Source organism: Microcaecilia unicolor, chromosome 9 (assembly GCF_901765095.1).
Source record: "Microcaecilia unicolor chromosome 9, aMicUni1.1, whole genome shotgun sequence".
In the NCBI taxonomy this organism is placed as follows: domain Eukaryota; kingdom Metazoa; phylum Chordata; class Amphibia; order Gymnophiona; family Siphonopidae; genus Microcaecilia; species Microcaecilia unicolor.
In genome coordinates, this window is record NC_044039.1 from 14290958 (window position 1) to 14309045 (window position 18088).

The window sequence follows — 18088 nt, forward strand, 5'->3', positions numbered from 1 at the left end:
CAAAACACTCCCAATGATGCCATCATGATACTGGAGACACCATCAAAGCCTTATGACAAACAGCTCTCTGTTTCTTCTCTGTCCTTATCCAGGAGAGCTATAAAGGGTTGATTCATTCGGTAAAATGGGGACCACTTTCTAGGGCAGCGAAGGGAGAGACCCAAGCAAGGCATTACCATGCGCTGGTAATGAAAGGTACCCAGCTAAAAGGGATTGTATGCCGGGTTACAGAAGCTTTGGAAGCCCTGCAGGTCTTTCAAGCACTTCCGTGCTTGTGGTCGAAGTGAACACAGCTTCCCTAGATCTTCGAGATTTTATTTCGATGATGCCTTCTTAGCTTGAGGCCTTTAGTTTGGATGCAATTCCTGCTAACAAGCCATATTGAAATGAACATTGTAGCAAACCTCAAATTAATGATACCTTGGGGGATATACCTATTCCATTCACTGCTCTTCTCACCAGGTAAGGCCTAATTGTTTCCTTTTTACTATAACCGTGCTTGTTTTGAAAGGAATCTTCTTGTGTTGGCAAGTCAACATTTTTCATTCATAGGTTACGTTCTCTATGCAGAAGGAAAGGAGATGTGATTGAAAAATGTTGAAATGTACCATTCAGGAAAGGTGTCGAGGAGTGTGGTAGCCGTGTTGGTCCACTCTTAAGGTTATCAATAGAAATCAAACAAAATAAAACATGGAAAAGAAAATAAGATGATACCTTTTTTTTATTGGACATAACTTAATACATTTCTTGATTAGCTTTCGAAGGTTGCCCTTCGTCAGATCGGAAATAAGCAAATGTGTTAGCTGACAGTGTATATAAGTGAAAACATTCAAGCTTTACTATGACAGTCTGACAGGGTGGGAGGATGGGAAAGGTGTCGGAAATTCTCAGCCCACAGTTCTTGTTGCTGCATTTTTAAAAGGTCTGGCGTGATTTATTTTCTTGTTCACATCCGACACGTTTTTCTTATTTTGAGAAAGAAAAGCGGGGAAGCCCCTTTGGCTCTTGTTTCGTGCTTTTTATTTTGAACATGTAGATTTTCTCTAGCTATGCGAGCTTAATTTCCATGATTATCTTGGAATAAGCTGCTGCAGTATTGGTTCCAAACATTCTTAAATGCCAGGCATGCCAGCTTGTCACCTTAGGCTTATAAGATTTTCTTTCCTTGAGGTTCTGCCTAGCAAGCCGTCTTAATGGACCGATGTATTTCTTAACTTTGCAAGTGGAACTATGTTTACCTCCTCAAGATTAACTATCTTGAATATGGAAACAGTAAAGCAGTAAACAACAGAGAGCAAGTCTTTCCTGAAGACTTGACTATGTTCTGTCCTAAAAATGTAGAAGAATGGAGGGTAGAAATCATTCACAACCAGTAAAACAATATTTTTATATTACGCTTAGCTTTTTTTTCCCGACTAATGTGAACCTGACTCATAGGTTCCTGTTACAATACTGTTTGCCAAACTTTTAAAATGTAAGCTACACCTGATCTTTTTCAGCCGTATTACTGTAAAAAAAAAAAAAGTCTTTTTCTTTTTCTTTTTTTTTAAATTAAACAGGATTGTATTGTGAAGAATCTGATCTAAAACGAACACCTAGGTGAGTGCTTGTTACTGTTTTCTGTAACTTCACTAATAGGCTTTAAACTATTCTGCTATTCCGCAAATAGGTAACTGAAGTTTCAGGTTGAAATATTAGCCTCTATATAATTCCTGGTTATTATGCTAAATAAGGGGCCTTTTTTCTATGCCGCGTGGCTGTCCATCGTATGCAAATTTGGAGTTACCACATGGCCCTTGCGGTAATTTCATTTTTGATGCGCATCTGCTATGCATGTCCGGAAAAAAAAATCATTTTTATTTTCTGACTTGCGCCAGCTACATGCATCAAGTGGCATTCTACGGGCGTAGGTCATTACTGCCCGTTTAACACGTGAGACCTTACTGCTAAGGCAATGGCTGGCGGTAAGGTCTCAGACCCAAAATGGACGCGCGTCAATTTTTATTTTGCCGCACATCCATTTTCGGCAAAAATGTTGTTTTAAAAAAGGCCTTTTTTTTTACAGGCACACTGAAAAATGGATTTGCGCGTGCCCGAAACACGCACCTACGCTAGCACAGCTCATTTTTCAGCGCACCTTAGTAAAAGGACCCCTAAATTTGGCAAAGAAAGAAACAAAACACTTGACACCTGCCTGGAAAGAAATTGGAATTAAAATGATTAAAAAAAAAAAAAAAAAGCTTCACCTGTGATTGATGAAAAGACCTAATCAAAAGCTGTCTCCCAGACTGAGCGATTCTGAGTTTCCACAGTCATTCGGCAAAGAGCTTGAACCTTTTCACTTGAAAACAGAAGAGACCTTGTTTTAAAGGACAATGATATAATTATGACAAAGACTCTAGTCTGAATGTTGTTGGAACTAAGAATAAATTCACAAGTGTCTTCAGCAGGACCACTGAAAAAAAAATAGATTAAATCAATTTGAACGGTAGTGTAACTAAAATGCAAAGTAAAAACGTCCTGAGAACATAAAAAAAACATGTCAAACAGTTGACAATCATTGGGCTCATTTTCAAAGCACTTAGACTTACAAAGTTCCATATGTTACTGTGTAACATTGTGAGGCTATGCGCTTTGAAAATGAGCCTGGTCCGACATGACCTAGGAGCCTAAAAAGTATCAGAACTGAATGACTGAACTTCGAAAAATGCTTGTACTATTAAGCACATAAACATATAAGCACCCGCCATACTGGGAAAAGACCAAGGGTCCATCAAGCCCAGCATCCTGTCTCCGACAGCGGCCAATCCAGGCTTCAAGAACCCGGCAAATCCCATTAAAAATAATTTTTAATAATGTTCAATGGACTTTTCCCTCAGGAATCTGTCCAAACCCCCTTTAAACTCCGTAAGGCCAGCTGCTGTCACTACATTTTCCGGCAACGAGTTCCAGAGTCCAACAACACGCTGAGTAAAGAAAAACTTTCTCCTGTTCGTTTTAAATCTACCATATTCTAGCTTCATCTTGTGTCCCCTGGTTCTATTGTTGTTTGAAACTGTAAACAAACGCTTCGCATCTGTCTGCGGATTCTATATATGGCACGCAAAATTGGGCATGCACCCAATTTGCATCACTAATCGGGTGCTAATAATCAATTTTTGGTGCTAATTGGTAATAATTAGAATTGACACGCACATCTTGCTAGGCGCTATTCTATAAAGATGCGTATGTAAATTCTTATGCGCAGATCTGAAAAGGGGGCAGGGACATTCCAAGAATTTGTGCGCAGTGTTACAGAATATGGCAGATCCGCGCCTAATATGGGTGCGAGGATTTACACCAGGTTTCAGTTGGCGTAAATCCTCACGCCTAAAAGTTAGTCTTGGATCCTAGTGCTAAGCTTTATTCTACGAATGACACCCAACTCGGAACACTGTTCATAGAATAGCGTTCACTGCTCTGTTTTTTCCAGCTCTGATTTGTCGGCGCCGTATCTAGATTTTGGTTCTTTGTGTGTAAAAAGACATATTTTTCATTATCTAATGCTACGGCTATAATGAAAAGGTGAGTGCAATGGCTCTATGAATCTGGGGAATATACCTGATATTTTAAAATCTGATCCTGCCACCTAAAACCTAAGCAGATTACAATAAGTACATACATAAGCTTCGCCATGCTGGGACAGACCAAGGGTCCATCGAGCTCAGCACCTTGTCACCGACAGTGGCCAAAAGAACAAGCAATTTGTCCCACCCATCCTAGAAATACTGCATTATTCCTTCGTCCATTCAATAACATTCTATGGCTTTTTCCTCCAGGAAGCCGTCCAACCCTTTTTTGAAGTCCGCTAAGTTAACCGCCTTAACCACCTTTTCCGGTAGCGAATTCCAGAGTTTAACTACACGTTGAGTGAAGAAAAATTTCCTCTGATTCATTTTAAATTTACCACATTGCAGCTTCATCACATGCCCCCTTGCCCTGGTATTTTTGGAAAGCGTAAACGGATGCTCCACATCGACCCGTTCCATTCCACTCATCATCTTATAGACCTCTATCATATCTCCCCTCAGCCGCTTTTTCTCCAGGCTGAAGAGCCCCAGCCTCTTCAGCCTATCCTGATAGGGAAGTCATCCCATCCCCTGTATCATCTTTGTCGCCCTTCTCTGCACCTTTTCCAATTCCACTATGTCTTTTTTGAGGTGCGGCAACCAGAACTGAACACAATACTCGAGGTGCGGTCGCACCATGGAGCGATACAACGGCAGAATAATACCCTTATTATTGTTTTCCATCCCTTTCCTAAAGATACCCAACATTCTATTTGCTTTCCTAGCCGCAGCAGCACATTGAGCAGAAGTTTTCAACGTATCATCAACGACGACAGCTAGATCCCTTTCTCGGTCCATGACTCCCAACGCTGAACCTTGCATGACGTAGTTATAGTTTGGGTTTCTCTTTCCCACATGCATCACTTTGCACTTGTTCACATTAAACGTCATCTGCCATTTAGACGCCCAGTCTCGTAAGGTCCTCTTGTAGTTTTTCACAATCTTCCCGCGATTTGACTACTTTGAATAACTTTGTGTCATCGGCAAATTTGATTACCTCACTAGTTACCCCCATCTCTATAAACTTGCATAGTTTAAAAATCAACACAACACATATAGTTAAAATAACCCATATAACATACAATCATATACATCTCTTCTGCATTAATACTAAAAAATATTGCACCATCAACACATCATAAACTGCTTCCCAAGGAAATATCAGAAGCTTGTAAAAATAATGTGCCTTTAAGGGGGGAAGTTATTGATGTGGGCTACTGCTATGATGGGTAATTTTTCCATAGGGTCCCATTTTATGCAATAAAATAACCCAACTTAACAATGGGCCACATTGATAACGTCCCCCTTAAATGTTTTTTTTCGTTTTTTAAAGAGCCTTTAGTACTTAAGGGGCCCTTTTACTAAGGCGCGCTGAAAAATGGCCTGAGGTAGTGTAGACACATATTTTGAGCGCGTGCAGAATCATTTTTCAGCGCATCTGTAAAAAAATTCCTTTTAAACATTTTTGTCGAAAATGGATGTGCGGCAAAATGAAAATTGCCATGCGTCCATTTTGGGTCTGAGACCTTACCGCCAACCATTGACCCAGCGGTAAGATCTCATGTGGTAACTGGGTGGTAATGGTCTACGCACATAAAATGCCGATTACTGCCCGATTACTGCCTGTGCGCCAGAAAATATAAATATTTTCTGGTGCGTACATAAGTAATAAGTAATGCTATACTGACTGGGAAAAGACCAAAGGTCCATTGAGCCCGACATCCTGTCCCTGACAACGGCCAATGCAGGTCAAGGGCACCTGGCAAGCTACCTAAACTTACAAACATTTTATACAAGTTATTCCCGAAATTGTGAATTTTTCCTAAGTCTATTTAGTAGCAGTCTATGGACTTGTCCTTTAGGAAACCGTCCAACCCCTTTTTAAACTCTGCCAAGCTAACCGCATGTAGTGGACACACGCCAAAAATGAAATTACCATAAGGGCCACATGGTAGCCGGGCAGTAACTCAAAATTGATGTGCATTGGCCATACATAGGTGCCTACGCAGCTTAGTGAAAGGGTCCTTAAATGTACAGGAAACTTGTCCCATAACAAGGGACCCATAATAGAGAAAGCTGCCTCTGTTTTTTCAGCACAACATACATTTATTAATGGCAAAATCAAGAGCCTTTGTATATCATCTGATCTCAATATCGGAGAAGGATGATAAAGTTGCAACAGTTGGGCTAGATGTAAAGGAGATACCCCTTGCAAGACTTTGCAAATAAGGGTCAAGATCTTAAAAATAACCCTCTATGAAATTGGGAACCAATGGAAACTAATTAAAGAGGGAGTAATATGATCAAACCTAGGTTATCAATCTAGCTGCTGCATTTTGCATAATTTGAAGAGCTTTGTACGTGTCTGTGAAAAGCCTAAATAAGGGGTGTCACTTGACACGTGAGGCATTTCTGAAGTGGTTCCATCCATAAGAGACTCAGATTTCATCCTTCCTGATAAAAAAAATAAATAAATAAACCACCCCATGTCAACTTTGTGTCAACCCAAAATACCAGGTGACTTGAAACCAGGAATCTGTAATCCCTCTTGAATTTTGAACAACAAGGGCTTGGAAAATAGCAAGTTGACTTTTAAATGTTAACCCAAGAAAGGCTTCTTTGATAAGTGGTGGAAATCAGAAAACAACCCTTCCTGTAAGAGCTGCTTATTCAGGTAGCCCATAGACCTTTCGATATACAAAATCTTTTTTGTTTTCTTCCAGAAACAGGTTTTATGCGGTTCGGCAGAAAAGAGATCTCTTAACAGCAGAGGTAGGTTATACCTCAAAAGGAAAACCTTGCTTCTGAAAGGGGTCTTGCTTTTACAATGAGCCCTTTGTGAGAAGAATGAAAATGATTGCAAGGTAGAGACAATCGATCCTGCTTTTTGATACCTGCATTCTTGTAATTCTAAAACTGCCGACGGTCTTCTTTATTCTAATCGGATGCTTTTGAGGTTAGCACATCAACAGCTGTGAAACATAATGGAAAAGGTTCTTTGACCATCAGATAAACAAGGCAGAATGACCAAAGTAATGCTTGTTTGCAAAAAGTCAATGAAAGAAGGATGCACATCAATTCACAGTTGTGCACTCTTCTAACATATGCCTTATGCCTCCACGTTAATCACATCTTTATCGTTTACTTAGTCACGTGCTGGGAAAACATTTAGGAGCCCTTTTACTAAGTCGTGTTGGTGCCAGTTTGAAACTACCGTCCGACTACTGTGTGGCCTGGGTGGCAATTTCATTTTTTACGCGTGTCCGCTACACAGGCGGTAATTGGCATTGTACATATGTCGACGATTACCGTGCAGGTAATGCGTGAGACCTTACCACTAAGTTAATGGATGGCGGTAAGGTCTCAGACCCAAAATGGACGCATGACAATTTTTATTTTGCCACACATCCATTTTTTTGGTCAAAAAAATGCCATTTTTTTTACAAGCGGGCTAAAAAAATGGATCTGCGCACATCCAAAACACACACCTACACCAGTGCAGGCCATTTTTTTCAGCGCATCTTAGTAAAAGGACCCCTTAGTTGGGTGAAGTCAATGTAATGTAAGAACTGCTCAGTCTTAGGAAGAGTGCAAGGGAGCAGTCCAAACCAAAAAGGAAAAAGAAATGGAACAAGTTGATAAACATACTGAATCTAAAAAAAAAAAACTTGTGCCTTGTCCTTCAGCATTTCCTGTTCAATGGCACTTTCTCACTGCTCTCGCTAACTGAGATAAATATATGCCATGTTATGTTATGAGGGACTTATCTTTCGCCAACTCTCTAATAAAAGATGGAAGGCGAGTTATATTCAATTAAAAAAAAAACAAAAACTGGCAACAAACATCAGGAATTACACAATTTCAAGAAAGTAACATAATAAAAAGCAAATTTTAAAACTCCCTAGATAGGTTTCCTGGAGTCCTACAGAGCATGCCCGTCCCTCACTATTGAAAATGTGATAGTGAAACAGCACCACCCGCTGGCAGGCCTGTAGGTGGAGGACTCCCACTCAGCTTAGAGGGATTAGTGCCTAAGGGGCCCTTTTACTAAAGGGTTGTCATGTGACAATGATCTACCACCAGCCCAGCGTGGGTGTCGGTGGTAGTTCCACCCCTAGCGCATGCCATATTTTAAAAATACATCTGCAATGGGTTACACATGCTCTGCCCCCACCACATACCCACCCCGCCCCCTTTTCACGCCCTCGCTCCGCCCCTGTCACATTTTCCCCTCCCCCCTGTCACACACCCTGTCACCCCCCTTCCACATCACACCCCTCCCCTTACCTTACTACTGCCCCGGTGGTCTAGTGACCACTTCGGGGCAGGAAAGAGCCCCCTGTTTTTCCTGCTCGGAGTGCTGCCCTGCATGCATACTTCCTGTTGCTGATCTTGGCACCGATTCAAAATGGCCACCAATAGTTGAAGTCTCGCGAGGTCACTTCACCTCTCAGCGGCCATTTTGAATCGGCGCCAAGATCAGCAACAGGAAGCATGCATGCAGGGCAGCGCTCCAGGCAGGAAAGAGGGGTCTCTTTCCTGCCCCGAAGGCGGAAGAGGTCATTAGATCACTAGGGCAGTAATAAGTAAGGGGAGGGGAGGTTAGCAATCTGCCCGTTTGTCAGGTCACCGCTGGGTTAGCACAGGAGTTCTTACTGCCACCTGAATGGGTGGCGGTAAGTTCTCCCCCTAAAATGGCCGTGCAGCAAGTGCGAACTTACTGGACGGCCATTTCTTTTTTTTTTGGCCTTTTTACCCGCTGCAGTAAAAGGGGCCCTGACACGCGGCAAAGATGGCTGCCACTAGCACAGGGCCCCATTCACCGCAGCTTAGTAAAAGGGCCCCTAAGAGATTAGAAAGTTATCAACTCAGTTACGCATACCAAAAGTACTCACAGAGGCAGGGCCGTGCCGATGCGGTAAGCGAGGTAAGCACCGCAGGAGGGCGCCCACCTCTGGAGGGCGCCGCAGCAGGGCTTACCCTCGCCCCACGCCGCCGAGGCCTTTAAATCTTTTACTTGCAGTCGCAGCAGCGTCTGTGAAAACGGAGCGCTGCCGACGTCTCCCTTCCCTTGCACTCGTTGGTTCCCTCAGTGTCCCGCCTTCTTCTGACGTCAGAAGAAGGCGGACACTGAGGGAACCAAGAGCGCGAAGGGAAGGGAGACGTCGGCAGCGCTCCGCTTTCACAGACGCTGCTGCGACTGCAAGTAAAAGATTTAAAGGCCCCCAGGGCGCGCAGCGATCATCTTCACGGGGGGGGGGGGGGGGGGGGGGGAAGGGGCGCACGCGCCAACTGTTCTTCTGCGGGGGGGGGGGGCGCCAACAGTTCGTCTGCAGGAGGGCGACATAGACCCTTGGCACGGGCCTGCACAGAGGTGAATTCAAAACAGGATAGCAGACAACCAAAATATTCAAATTTTCTCTGATTCTGCCCCCAAATTTATGCAGATAAATCTGATGTTTGCTGTGGATATGCTGAAAACAAAGACCTATTTGGGGCCCCGGAGGACTAGGTTGTCCCTGATATACACATGTGGATGAAAGACAGAAAGGGGTCAGTCCGTGAGGTATTAATATATATATATTATTTTCTGACAGAATCATGGAATCCTTTACTCGGAACCTCGTGTGGCCGTCACTCAAGCCCAAGTCTCAACTGGAGGTCAGCGTGATATGTTAGGAGTCTGTTTGTGTTATTTTGTAGACCTCTATCATATCTCCCCTCAGCCGCCTTTTCTCCAAGCTGAAGAGCCCCAGCCGCTTTAGCCTTTCCTCATAGGGAAGTCGTCCCATCCCCTTTATCATTTTCGTCCTCCCTTCTCTGCACCTTTTCTAATTCCACTATATCTTTTTTTGAGATGTGTGTCACCTGAGGAAAAGAAGCCATTAGAACAAGTTATGTTTTGCTTTTCAGCTTCTTGCCATCCGACCTGCCTTAACGGAGCTGTGTGTACCGAGGCAGGAAGCTGCGACTGTGAGGCAATTCAGGCCAATGGAAGCAGATGCCAAATTGGTAAGTCCGTAAAAGTAAAGGGTTCCTATTACTGCCCAAATACCTTTGCGGCCGTTTTATTAAGATGCGGGAGGTAGCGTCTGCCAAATTGGCACTGCCGCTGGGCTAGCACGTGCACCCGGTGGGAATTCTGAGTTTGGCGCATGCCGAATCCCGCATTAGAAAGTCATTTTCTATTTTCTATCGCAGGGGTGTTCCTGGTGGTAATCAGCAGTTTGCATGTGCTGAATGGGTACCCAGTTGGGTAGCATATGAGCCCTTACTGCTAGGTCAATGTGTGACGTTAAGGGCTCAGGTCGTAAAAAGGTGCAAATTAGTTTTAATTTCAGTACACGTCCATTTCCCGGCCCATTAAAAAAAGCCCTTTTCCCCAGCCATGGTGAAAAATGGTCCAGCATGATATCTTATTGAATGTATGTTGGATGCATTGAGTATGTTGAGATGTTTACCTTTGAGTTATCAATAAAATACAACTTACAAAAAAAAAAAAATGGCCCAGCACGAGCCCAAAACATGCACCCACACTACTGCAGGCCACTTTTTACTAGGGCGTAGTAAAAGGATCCCTTTGTATATTTACAGTGACATTTGCAGTGTACATTACTTTATCTGACTTCTACAAATGTGTCCTATGCGATCATAGACAAAGGTGGAGTAAAACAGAACCCAATAAGTCAGCATTTTGGGGTGGAGAAAATTGTAGCCATTTCTACCAGATGAAAGAGGTAGAAGTGTAGTCAGTAAATAAAGCATCTATGTTTAGGCTATTTTATAAAGGTTACATAGAGGGGCATAATCGAACGGGGACGACCATTTCTAAGGGTGCCCATCTCTAAGGACGTCCCGGCGAAGGAGCAGGGAAACCCGTATTATCAAAACAAGATGGGCGTCCATCTTTCATTTCGATAATACGGTCGGGGTCGACCTTAGAGATGGTCGACCTAAATGTTGAGATGGTTGACCTTAGAGAAGGTCATCCCTGGTTTTCAGTGATAATGGAAACCGAGGACGCCCATCTCAAAAACGACCAAATCCAAGGGAGGAGCCAGCATTCGTAGTGCACCGGGCACCCTAGGGGGCACTGCAGTGGACTTCAGAAATTGCTCCCAGGTGCATAGCTCGCTTACCTTGTGTGCTGAGCCCCCCAACCCCCCCCCCAAAACCCACTCCCCACAATTGTACACCACTACCATAGCCCTTATGGGTGAAGGGGGGCACCTGCATGTGGCTACAGTGGGTTTCTGGTGGGTTTTGAAGGGCTCACATTTACAAGCACAAGTGTAACCGGTGGGAGGGGGATGGGCCTGGGTCTGCCTGCCTGAAGTGCACTGCACCCACTAAATCTGCTCCAGGGACCTGCATACTGCTGTCATAGAGCTGGGTATGACATTTGAGGCTGGCATACAGGCTGGCAAAAATTTTTTTTTTTAGGGTGGGAGGGGGTTGGTGACCACTGGGGGAGTAAGAGGAGCTCATCCCCGATTCCTTCCGGTGGTCATCTGGTCAGTTTGGGCACCTTTTTGAGGCTTGATCGTGAAAAAAAAATGGACCAAGTAAAGTCGACCAAATGCTCGTCAGGGACTCCCTCCTTCTTTCCATTATCGGCCGAGGACGCCCATCTCTTAAGCACGCCCCAGTCCTGCCTTTGCTAAGCCTCCGACACGCCCCCATGAACTTTGGTCGTGCCACTCAATTACGCATTTAAGTTTGGGCACTATTTATAGAATTTGGGGATTTGGCACCTATCAGGGGCATTTTCGAAAGATAAGGGCGCCCATCTTCCGACACAAATCGGGAGATGGGCGTCCTTCTCTCAGGGTCGCCCAAATCGGCATAATGGAAAGCCGATTTTGGGCGCCCTCAACTGCACTCCGTCACGGGCATGACCAAGTTAAAGATGTTGGAACTCCCTTCCCCTCTCTCTAACTTGCTGCAGCTGAGTAAAGCAGGGGTTGTAAACCTTGTTTGTTCCTGCACCCCTTTAACTAATCAATGAAGTCCTTGCACCCCTTTCCAAAACTACATGTCCACTAGTGATGGTGTTGGAGGCTGAATGGTGACTACTGACAGTTAAGTATATCGATAATGTTTAGGTAGTTACAAGTGCTAATTGCTAACATGTTGCTAAAATTGCAGTAGTATAATTATACTACCAAAGAAGTCACACTTAAAGCTACAATGTTTCATCTATTATGCATAATGTTGCTGGATAATGTACCTGTGTGAATACTAAGTGAAGTGTTCAGCCAAGGAATTTATTTGGCTAACTATTAAGATACCTACTACTACTACTACAAATCATTTCTATAGCGCTACCAGTCGCACGCAGCGCTTCACAATTGAACATGAAGAAGAGACAGTCTCTGCTCAAGAGAGCTTACAATCTAATTCAGGACAGACAGGACAAATAAGGGATAAGGGTAGGACAGATAGATAATTAATTGCAGTATCCAAGGTCTCCCTGCGACACCCAAGGACTCAACATGAAGCCATGTCTCGACATACACACGCCCTGGGGAAGTTCCTTTGAAACCTGCCCTTATAAATGTGTTAACTCTGTCTAGAACATTTCAATAAATTGTCTCAGATTTCGAGACCTTTTTTTGCACCGTGTTTGATCTCTTCCCACACCCCTTGGGGGTACAACAATTGTAGAATTAGGGGCATAGTTATCAATGTGGACTACTGTTGAAATGTGTTATTTTACCACTAACTTGTGCTATTTTAGCGCAGGAAACATTTTATGCAATGAGACCTATTTACTAATAACTAGGGTTCACAGTAAAATAACACGTCTTAATGGTAGCCCACATTGAAAACTTCCTCCTTTAAGTAAAGAAAAAAAGAAATGTCTCTAGAAATCAAAATTACTGCTATATGTAATAAAAGTGAACCAAGTAAAGAACAATCAAGCCATTGTGACATCACTGATGAGGTTGGCTCTTAGGAACTGGTGGAATGAGTCATTATGACATCACAGTATCAGCTGTGGTTACCAGAAACTGAAACTCTTCACACTAAGGGGGTAAGTTATCAACGAGGGCTACCGTTAAGACATGTTGTTTTGCCACTAATTCGTGCTATTTTAGAACAGGTCCCATTCTATGCAATGAGACCTAGTTACTAATAACTGGGGTTAATAGTAAAATAACCTGTCGTAACAGTAGCCCACACTGATAATTTCCTCCATTAATTAAAGAAAAGAGAAATGTGTTTAGAATTTGAAATCACTGCTATATATAATAAAAGTGAGCCAAGTGTAGAACAATCAAAGCCATTGTGACATCACTGATGAGGTTGGCTCTTAGGCATTGGTGGAATGAGGCATTATGACATCACAATCTGGTTAAATCACTGCTATGAGCCAGGTATAGGACAATGAATCCATTGTGACATCACTGATGAGGTTGGCTCTTAGTCATTGGTGGAATGAGGCATTATGACATCACAATCTCAGCTCTGATTACCAGACTGAAACTCTTCACTCTAAGGGGGGAAGTTATCAATGTGGACTACTGTTAAGATGGGTTATTTTACCACTAACTTGTGCTATTTTAGCGCAATTTCCATTTTATGCAATGATACCAAGTTACTAAAAAATGGAGTGATCGGTAAAATAACACATGTTAATGGTATCCCACTAATAGCGCCCTCCTTTAGTGGACTATTTTCAAAACACTTAGACTTCAAAGTTCTATAGGTTACTATGTAACACTTTGAAAATTTGCCTCTATAAGCGTAAAATAAATAAATGTCCGCTTATTCTTGATCATCTTTATGTGGTTTTGGTATCAACATGATTATTCTGCGTGTTTCTTATATCCCCTTAGTACCCAACATTGGTAAAGACAGAGATGGAATTTGCAAAAGTTGGGGTCAGTATCATTTTGAAACCTTTGATGGCATCTACTATTACTTTCCTGGAACTTGTTCCTACATTTTTGCGAAGGACTGTAGCTCTCCGGTGCCTCAGTACACTATCTGGGTAAGAGCAAATGCCTGTTTTGTTTGCTGATTGAAATGCAGCGGTTATCGGTCAATCACAAAACTGCCACTACAATGTGCTTACATTATACAGTTTTGAGGTAAATCCAAGAAATGGCACCAAAATGTGACTGAACGCAAATTCTAGAACAGTGTTTCAACGCGGAGCTGCCATTGTGGAATACGAGTGTAACTCTGATTCTACGTGTCTAACATTAGGCACAGATGCTTACACCTGCTCAATTAAAATGCAGTATTTGCCGCTAGGGTTGGAAAAATCTTCCTGGACATGCATCTAACCCCCCCCCCCCCAAGCTGTGTCATATGCAAATGCATGCAAAACAGCTCATTATTAGCAAATACTTTATTCCTAGAAAGATAACACCACCACTTTGAGAAGTGTGGGAATTAATTAATTCATTGATCAAACTTATATCCCGTCTATTCAATCCATCTAAGTGGGCTGGCGGTACTTCCCACCCCTAGCACGCCATCATATCTAGCTCTAGAAAAATGTATTTATTTTTGTAGCGCCGGAGTGTACCCAGCGGTAATCGGGCAGTGCCGTGCACTGCCTGGTTAGCGCCATGTTAGCATGGGAACTCCTCCCACCACCTCAATGGGTGGCAGAAAGGGCTTCCCCTTGAAGTGGCCACACGGCAAGTGCTTTACTTGCCACACGGCCGTTTCCTGCAGGAAAGAGAGACTTCCCTTTTACCCGCTGTGGTAAAAGGGGCCTCAGTGTGAGTGAAAAACACATGCCGATGCCTGCCCAGGCCCCCCTTTTGCCTCAGCTTGGTAAAAGGGGCCCATAATTAGCAGAAAGCCCCATGAAACAAATACGTTTTCAATTGCATTTAAATAAGGGCAAAGAAGTGATTTGGCACATTTCCAAAGGAAGAGCATTGGTGAATTTTGCAAAAACCGCCATAAATGGCATTGCGTTACATTTTACTTTTCTTTCAGATGGGAAATGCCAAAACTGATGTAATAAATATTCATGTTTGTTTACTTCAGTGTTGGTCTCCATTTTGGGACACACTGACTCCGACAGCCCGCAGTAGGATCCTGAATGGTTAAGCCCCCAGGGTGGGGGTGGGGCAGGGGAGGAGGGGGGAGGAGAATTGGGTGGGATGGTACGTAGATGGGATGGTGAATGGAAAAAGGAAAGGTTGTGGCATCTGTAATGAACGCAGTTACTGTTCTATCTTGATCCATACCATCAGACTTTACTGTGAAAGATTTTGTTAGTAACGGGGGGGGGGGGGGGGGGGGGGGGAGGAGAAAATGTAAAGTTTATGATGACAGACTACAACCTAGTTTCACTATATGTTTGTGTATTTCATGTTGGATAACACTGATATGTTGCCGGTGAATTATGTGGAAATGGTCATCAATAAAAATGATATAAAAATAAATATTCATGATTTCGTGAAATGACAGCATCTCTCTTCCTCAGGCAGTGGGGATCACTGTGTAGGTTAAATGAGGTCAAACAATCGCATCTACAAACAACAACTAAAATGCTATATATGAGTGTGTAGAATTTATAAAGCTCTCTCTCCATATATTAAGGTCCCCATTTGCTAAGTTGTATTAGCTGCTTTAACACAGGTATCACAATGCGTTTCAAGGACAAATCACCGTTTTGTATGTGTAAAGGGCATGTAATGAGCATGGACTGCACCTTGCAGTTACGCACATGACAAGCAAGGTATGTGCATATTAGTTATACATGGTCTCTAAAGTAAATATTTCTTTCAAATTGATTTTCAAGTATACTATTCTTATTAGCATTAAGTATAAAGACAGAATCTGAGATCTGTGTTTGGCATTTTATTTTTCCTAAAAGAAACAAAAATATTGTTTATACTTGTCTATCTCTCTGTATGGGCTTTATTTTACAAACCAGTCAAACAGAATTGGCAGTATTATATAAAAGCTAGAAAACATTCCCCTATGTACACATTTTCTCCTAAGCTGTTCTACCTGTAATCAAAATTTTAGGATAAATACATGCATAGAAAAGCTAGAAACTGTAAAGGTTTTCTTCGAAGACTAGTTGATGATATAAAATTTAGGAAAATCAATTTTTTGGCTGCAGTACTATGACTATTCAAAAGGTGGCTGTAGTTTATTGTCATAATAGATGATACTGACACTTAGTGACCACTCTGAGTACTGAAGCATTTACATGGTGTCAAGAGAATTGTTCTATAGTTCTTTCCTTGCTTATAAAATTAAAAATTCCTATCAGGCACAATCTTAGACATTTTTTAAAACACAAAACTAATAAAATTACCGTATATATTTTTTATCTAGGTTCACAACAGTCGTCAATGTATCAGCTCTGTGTATTCCTGCCAACGGTCGATCAGTCTTTTCTTTTCCACTCAAGAGGAGATAATCATTTCTGGCCACGAAGTGATAAAGGGAGGCATGAGGTCAGTGGTTGCTAACACACAATATCATTCTTCCTCCGCAAATGAGTGTATTACTGCACTCACTCAGGGGCCCTTTGTCATGTCTTCCAAAGCAGGAAACTGGGTTTGTGAGCCCTTGGGCCACTGCCGAAGAGCGGCAGTGGCAGGCAAAACCACCACACACCGGAGACTAGGCAGAACAGGACTGGAACTCTGGACTGGAGTTGCAGCAGAGGCAAACAGGCAGGACTTAAGCAGAGCAGGTACACTTAAACCTCATCTGCACTTGGCCACTTTTCACCAGGAGTTAAGCTCCTGGCTGCAGGTGGCCGGCAGGACTTACTGGGCAAGGCAGGACTGGATACCCCCTAGGCTGAACCAGGACTGAGGGTCAGAGAGGAAAGGAACATACAGGGACAGCAGGGCAAGGAAGGGATAAGCTGCAAGCAGCCACAAAAACAGGGAACAAAATACTGATAAACAAGACACAGAACTGAAAGCTGCAGAACAGCCACTAAAAACACAAACAGACAAGGACTAGACACAAAATAGAAGAGTAAACCAAAGGACAAGCCGGGTCTGGGCAGGCAGCAGACAGAAGAGAAAACCAGGATACTAGCCAGGTCAGGGCAGGCAGCAAGCAGTAGAAAAAAACCAGGAAACAAGCTGGGTCTGGGCAGACAGCAGAATCAGGCAAGAAACTAAAACAAGAAACCAGACTAGGCAGAAGTGCATAGAGCACCAACATACCAGGGACCTTAGACGATGCAAAGGCCACAGCAGAGAATCTCCAAATGGCTAATAAGCCCAGCAGCAGCTGAGGCTCAGCTGCAGCAATCACCAGGCAACTACGGAAGCTGTGCAGGGTCAAACAAGACAGACAAGTCTGGCAGCCTGGAAGACCCGGACTGGACTGGGCTAAAGTCTGGAACGGGTGATAGTCCATAGCAGCCACCGGTTCTGGCCACCAGAGGGTGAGGTGAGCACAGACGTAACACCCTTTTACTAAGCTGTGGTAAAAAGTGACCTGCACTAGTTTGGACACATGAAATTAGCACATGGCGGGTAAAAAGGCCTTTTTTTTTTTAATGGGATGGTAAATGGCTGTACGCTAATATTAGAAGTAGTGTGTGACAATTTACTGCCTGAACCTTTACTAATCATTTCTATAGTGCTACTAGATGTATGCAGTGCTGTACACATTATATACAGGTACTTTGTCTGTCCCTAGTTTTTTTGTACCTGGGGTGTTGGAGGGTTAAGTGACTTGTCCAAGGTCACAAGGAGCTGCAGTGGGAATTGAACCCAGGTTTCCAGGATCAGGGCCCACTGTAAGCACATAAGCACTGCCATACTGGGAAAAGACCAAGGGTCCATCAAGCCCAGCATCCTGTCTCCGACAGCGGCCAATCCAGGCTTCAAGAACCCGGCAACCCCCCCCACCCCCCAAAAAATTAATAATGTTCAATGGACTTTTCCCCCAGGAATCTGTCCAAACTCCCTTTAAACTCTGTAAGGCCAGCTACTTCTCCACTCCTTTAATGCCTAACTGAAAAAAAACAACAACGCAAACTAAGGGGCATAATATTGTATCAATACACAGGGGTAAATTGCATATAATCTTACTTCACTAAAAGACTGATGGCAGTTATTTATTTATTAGGATTTATTTAATGTCTTTTTGAAGGAATTCACTCATGGCGGTGTACAGTAAAAATAAATCAAACAAACAGGAGCAATAGCCAATTACAACGCTAAAAATACTCAAATAACAATACAAAGTATGGCATGGTATACTACTTACAATGTCAACACAATATGTAATAGAACATTTTAATTGACAGTGTAGGGTACAAGCAAAGATGGAACATATAGATAGGTAAGAGAGTAAGAGGAGTTAGAAAATAAGGTGACTAATTTAAAGAAAGTTTCACATGAAGTCAGAGAGATGGTTAAATATGATCTCAGCTAGGGTAGGACTACTACTACTACTACTATTTAGCATTTCTATAGCGCTACAAGGCATACGCAGCGCTGCACAAACATAGAAGAAAGACAGTC

At 42.9% G+C, this 18088-nt stretch overlaps 1 protein-coding gene across 1 annotated transcript in view; it reads left to right on the plus strand.

Annotated features, from left to right (window-relative positions):
- Window positions 1–386: 386 nt before the first annotated feature.
- Window positions 387–18088, plus strand: part of OTOGL (otogelin like) — a 168070-nt gene continuing 150368 nt past the window's right edge. The window contains exons 1-7 of the mRNA XM_030214750.1: window positions 387–462; window positions 1560–1599; window positions 6332–6380; window positions 9206–9269; window positions 9522–9620; window positions 13451–13605; window positions 15927–16048. Coding sequence (XP_030070610.1) covers window positions 387–462; window positions 1560–1599; window positions 6332–6380; window positions 9206–9269; window positions 9522–9620; window positions 13451–13605; window positions 15927–16048 — 605 coding nt within the window. The remainder of the gene's footprint in view (window positions 463–1559; window positions 1600–6331; window positions 6381–9205; window positions 9270–9521; window positions 9621–13450; window positions 13606–15926; window positions 16049–18088) is intronic.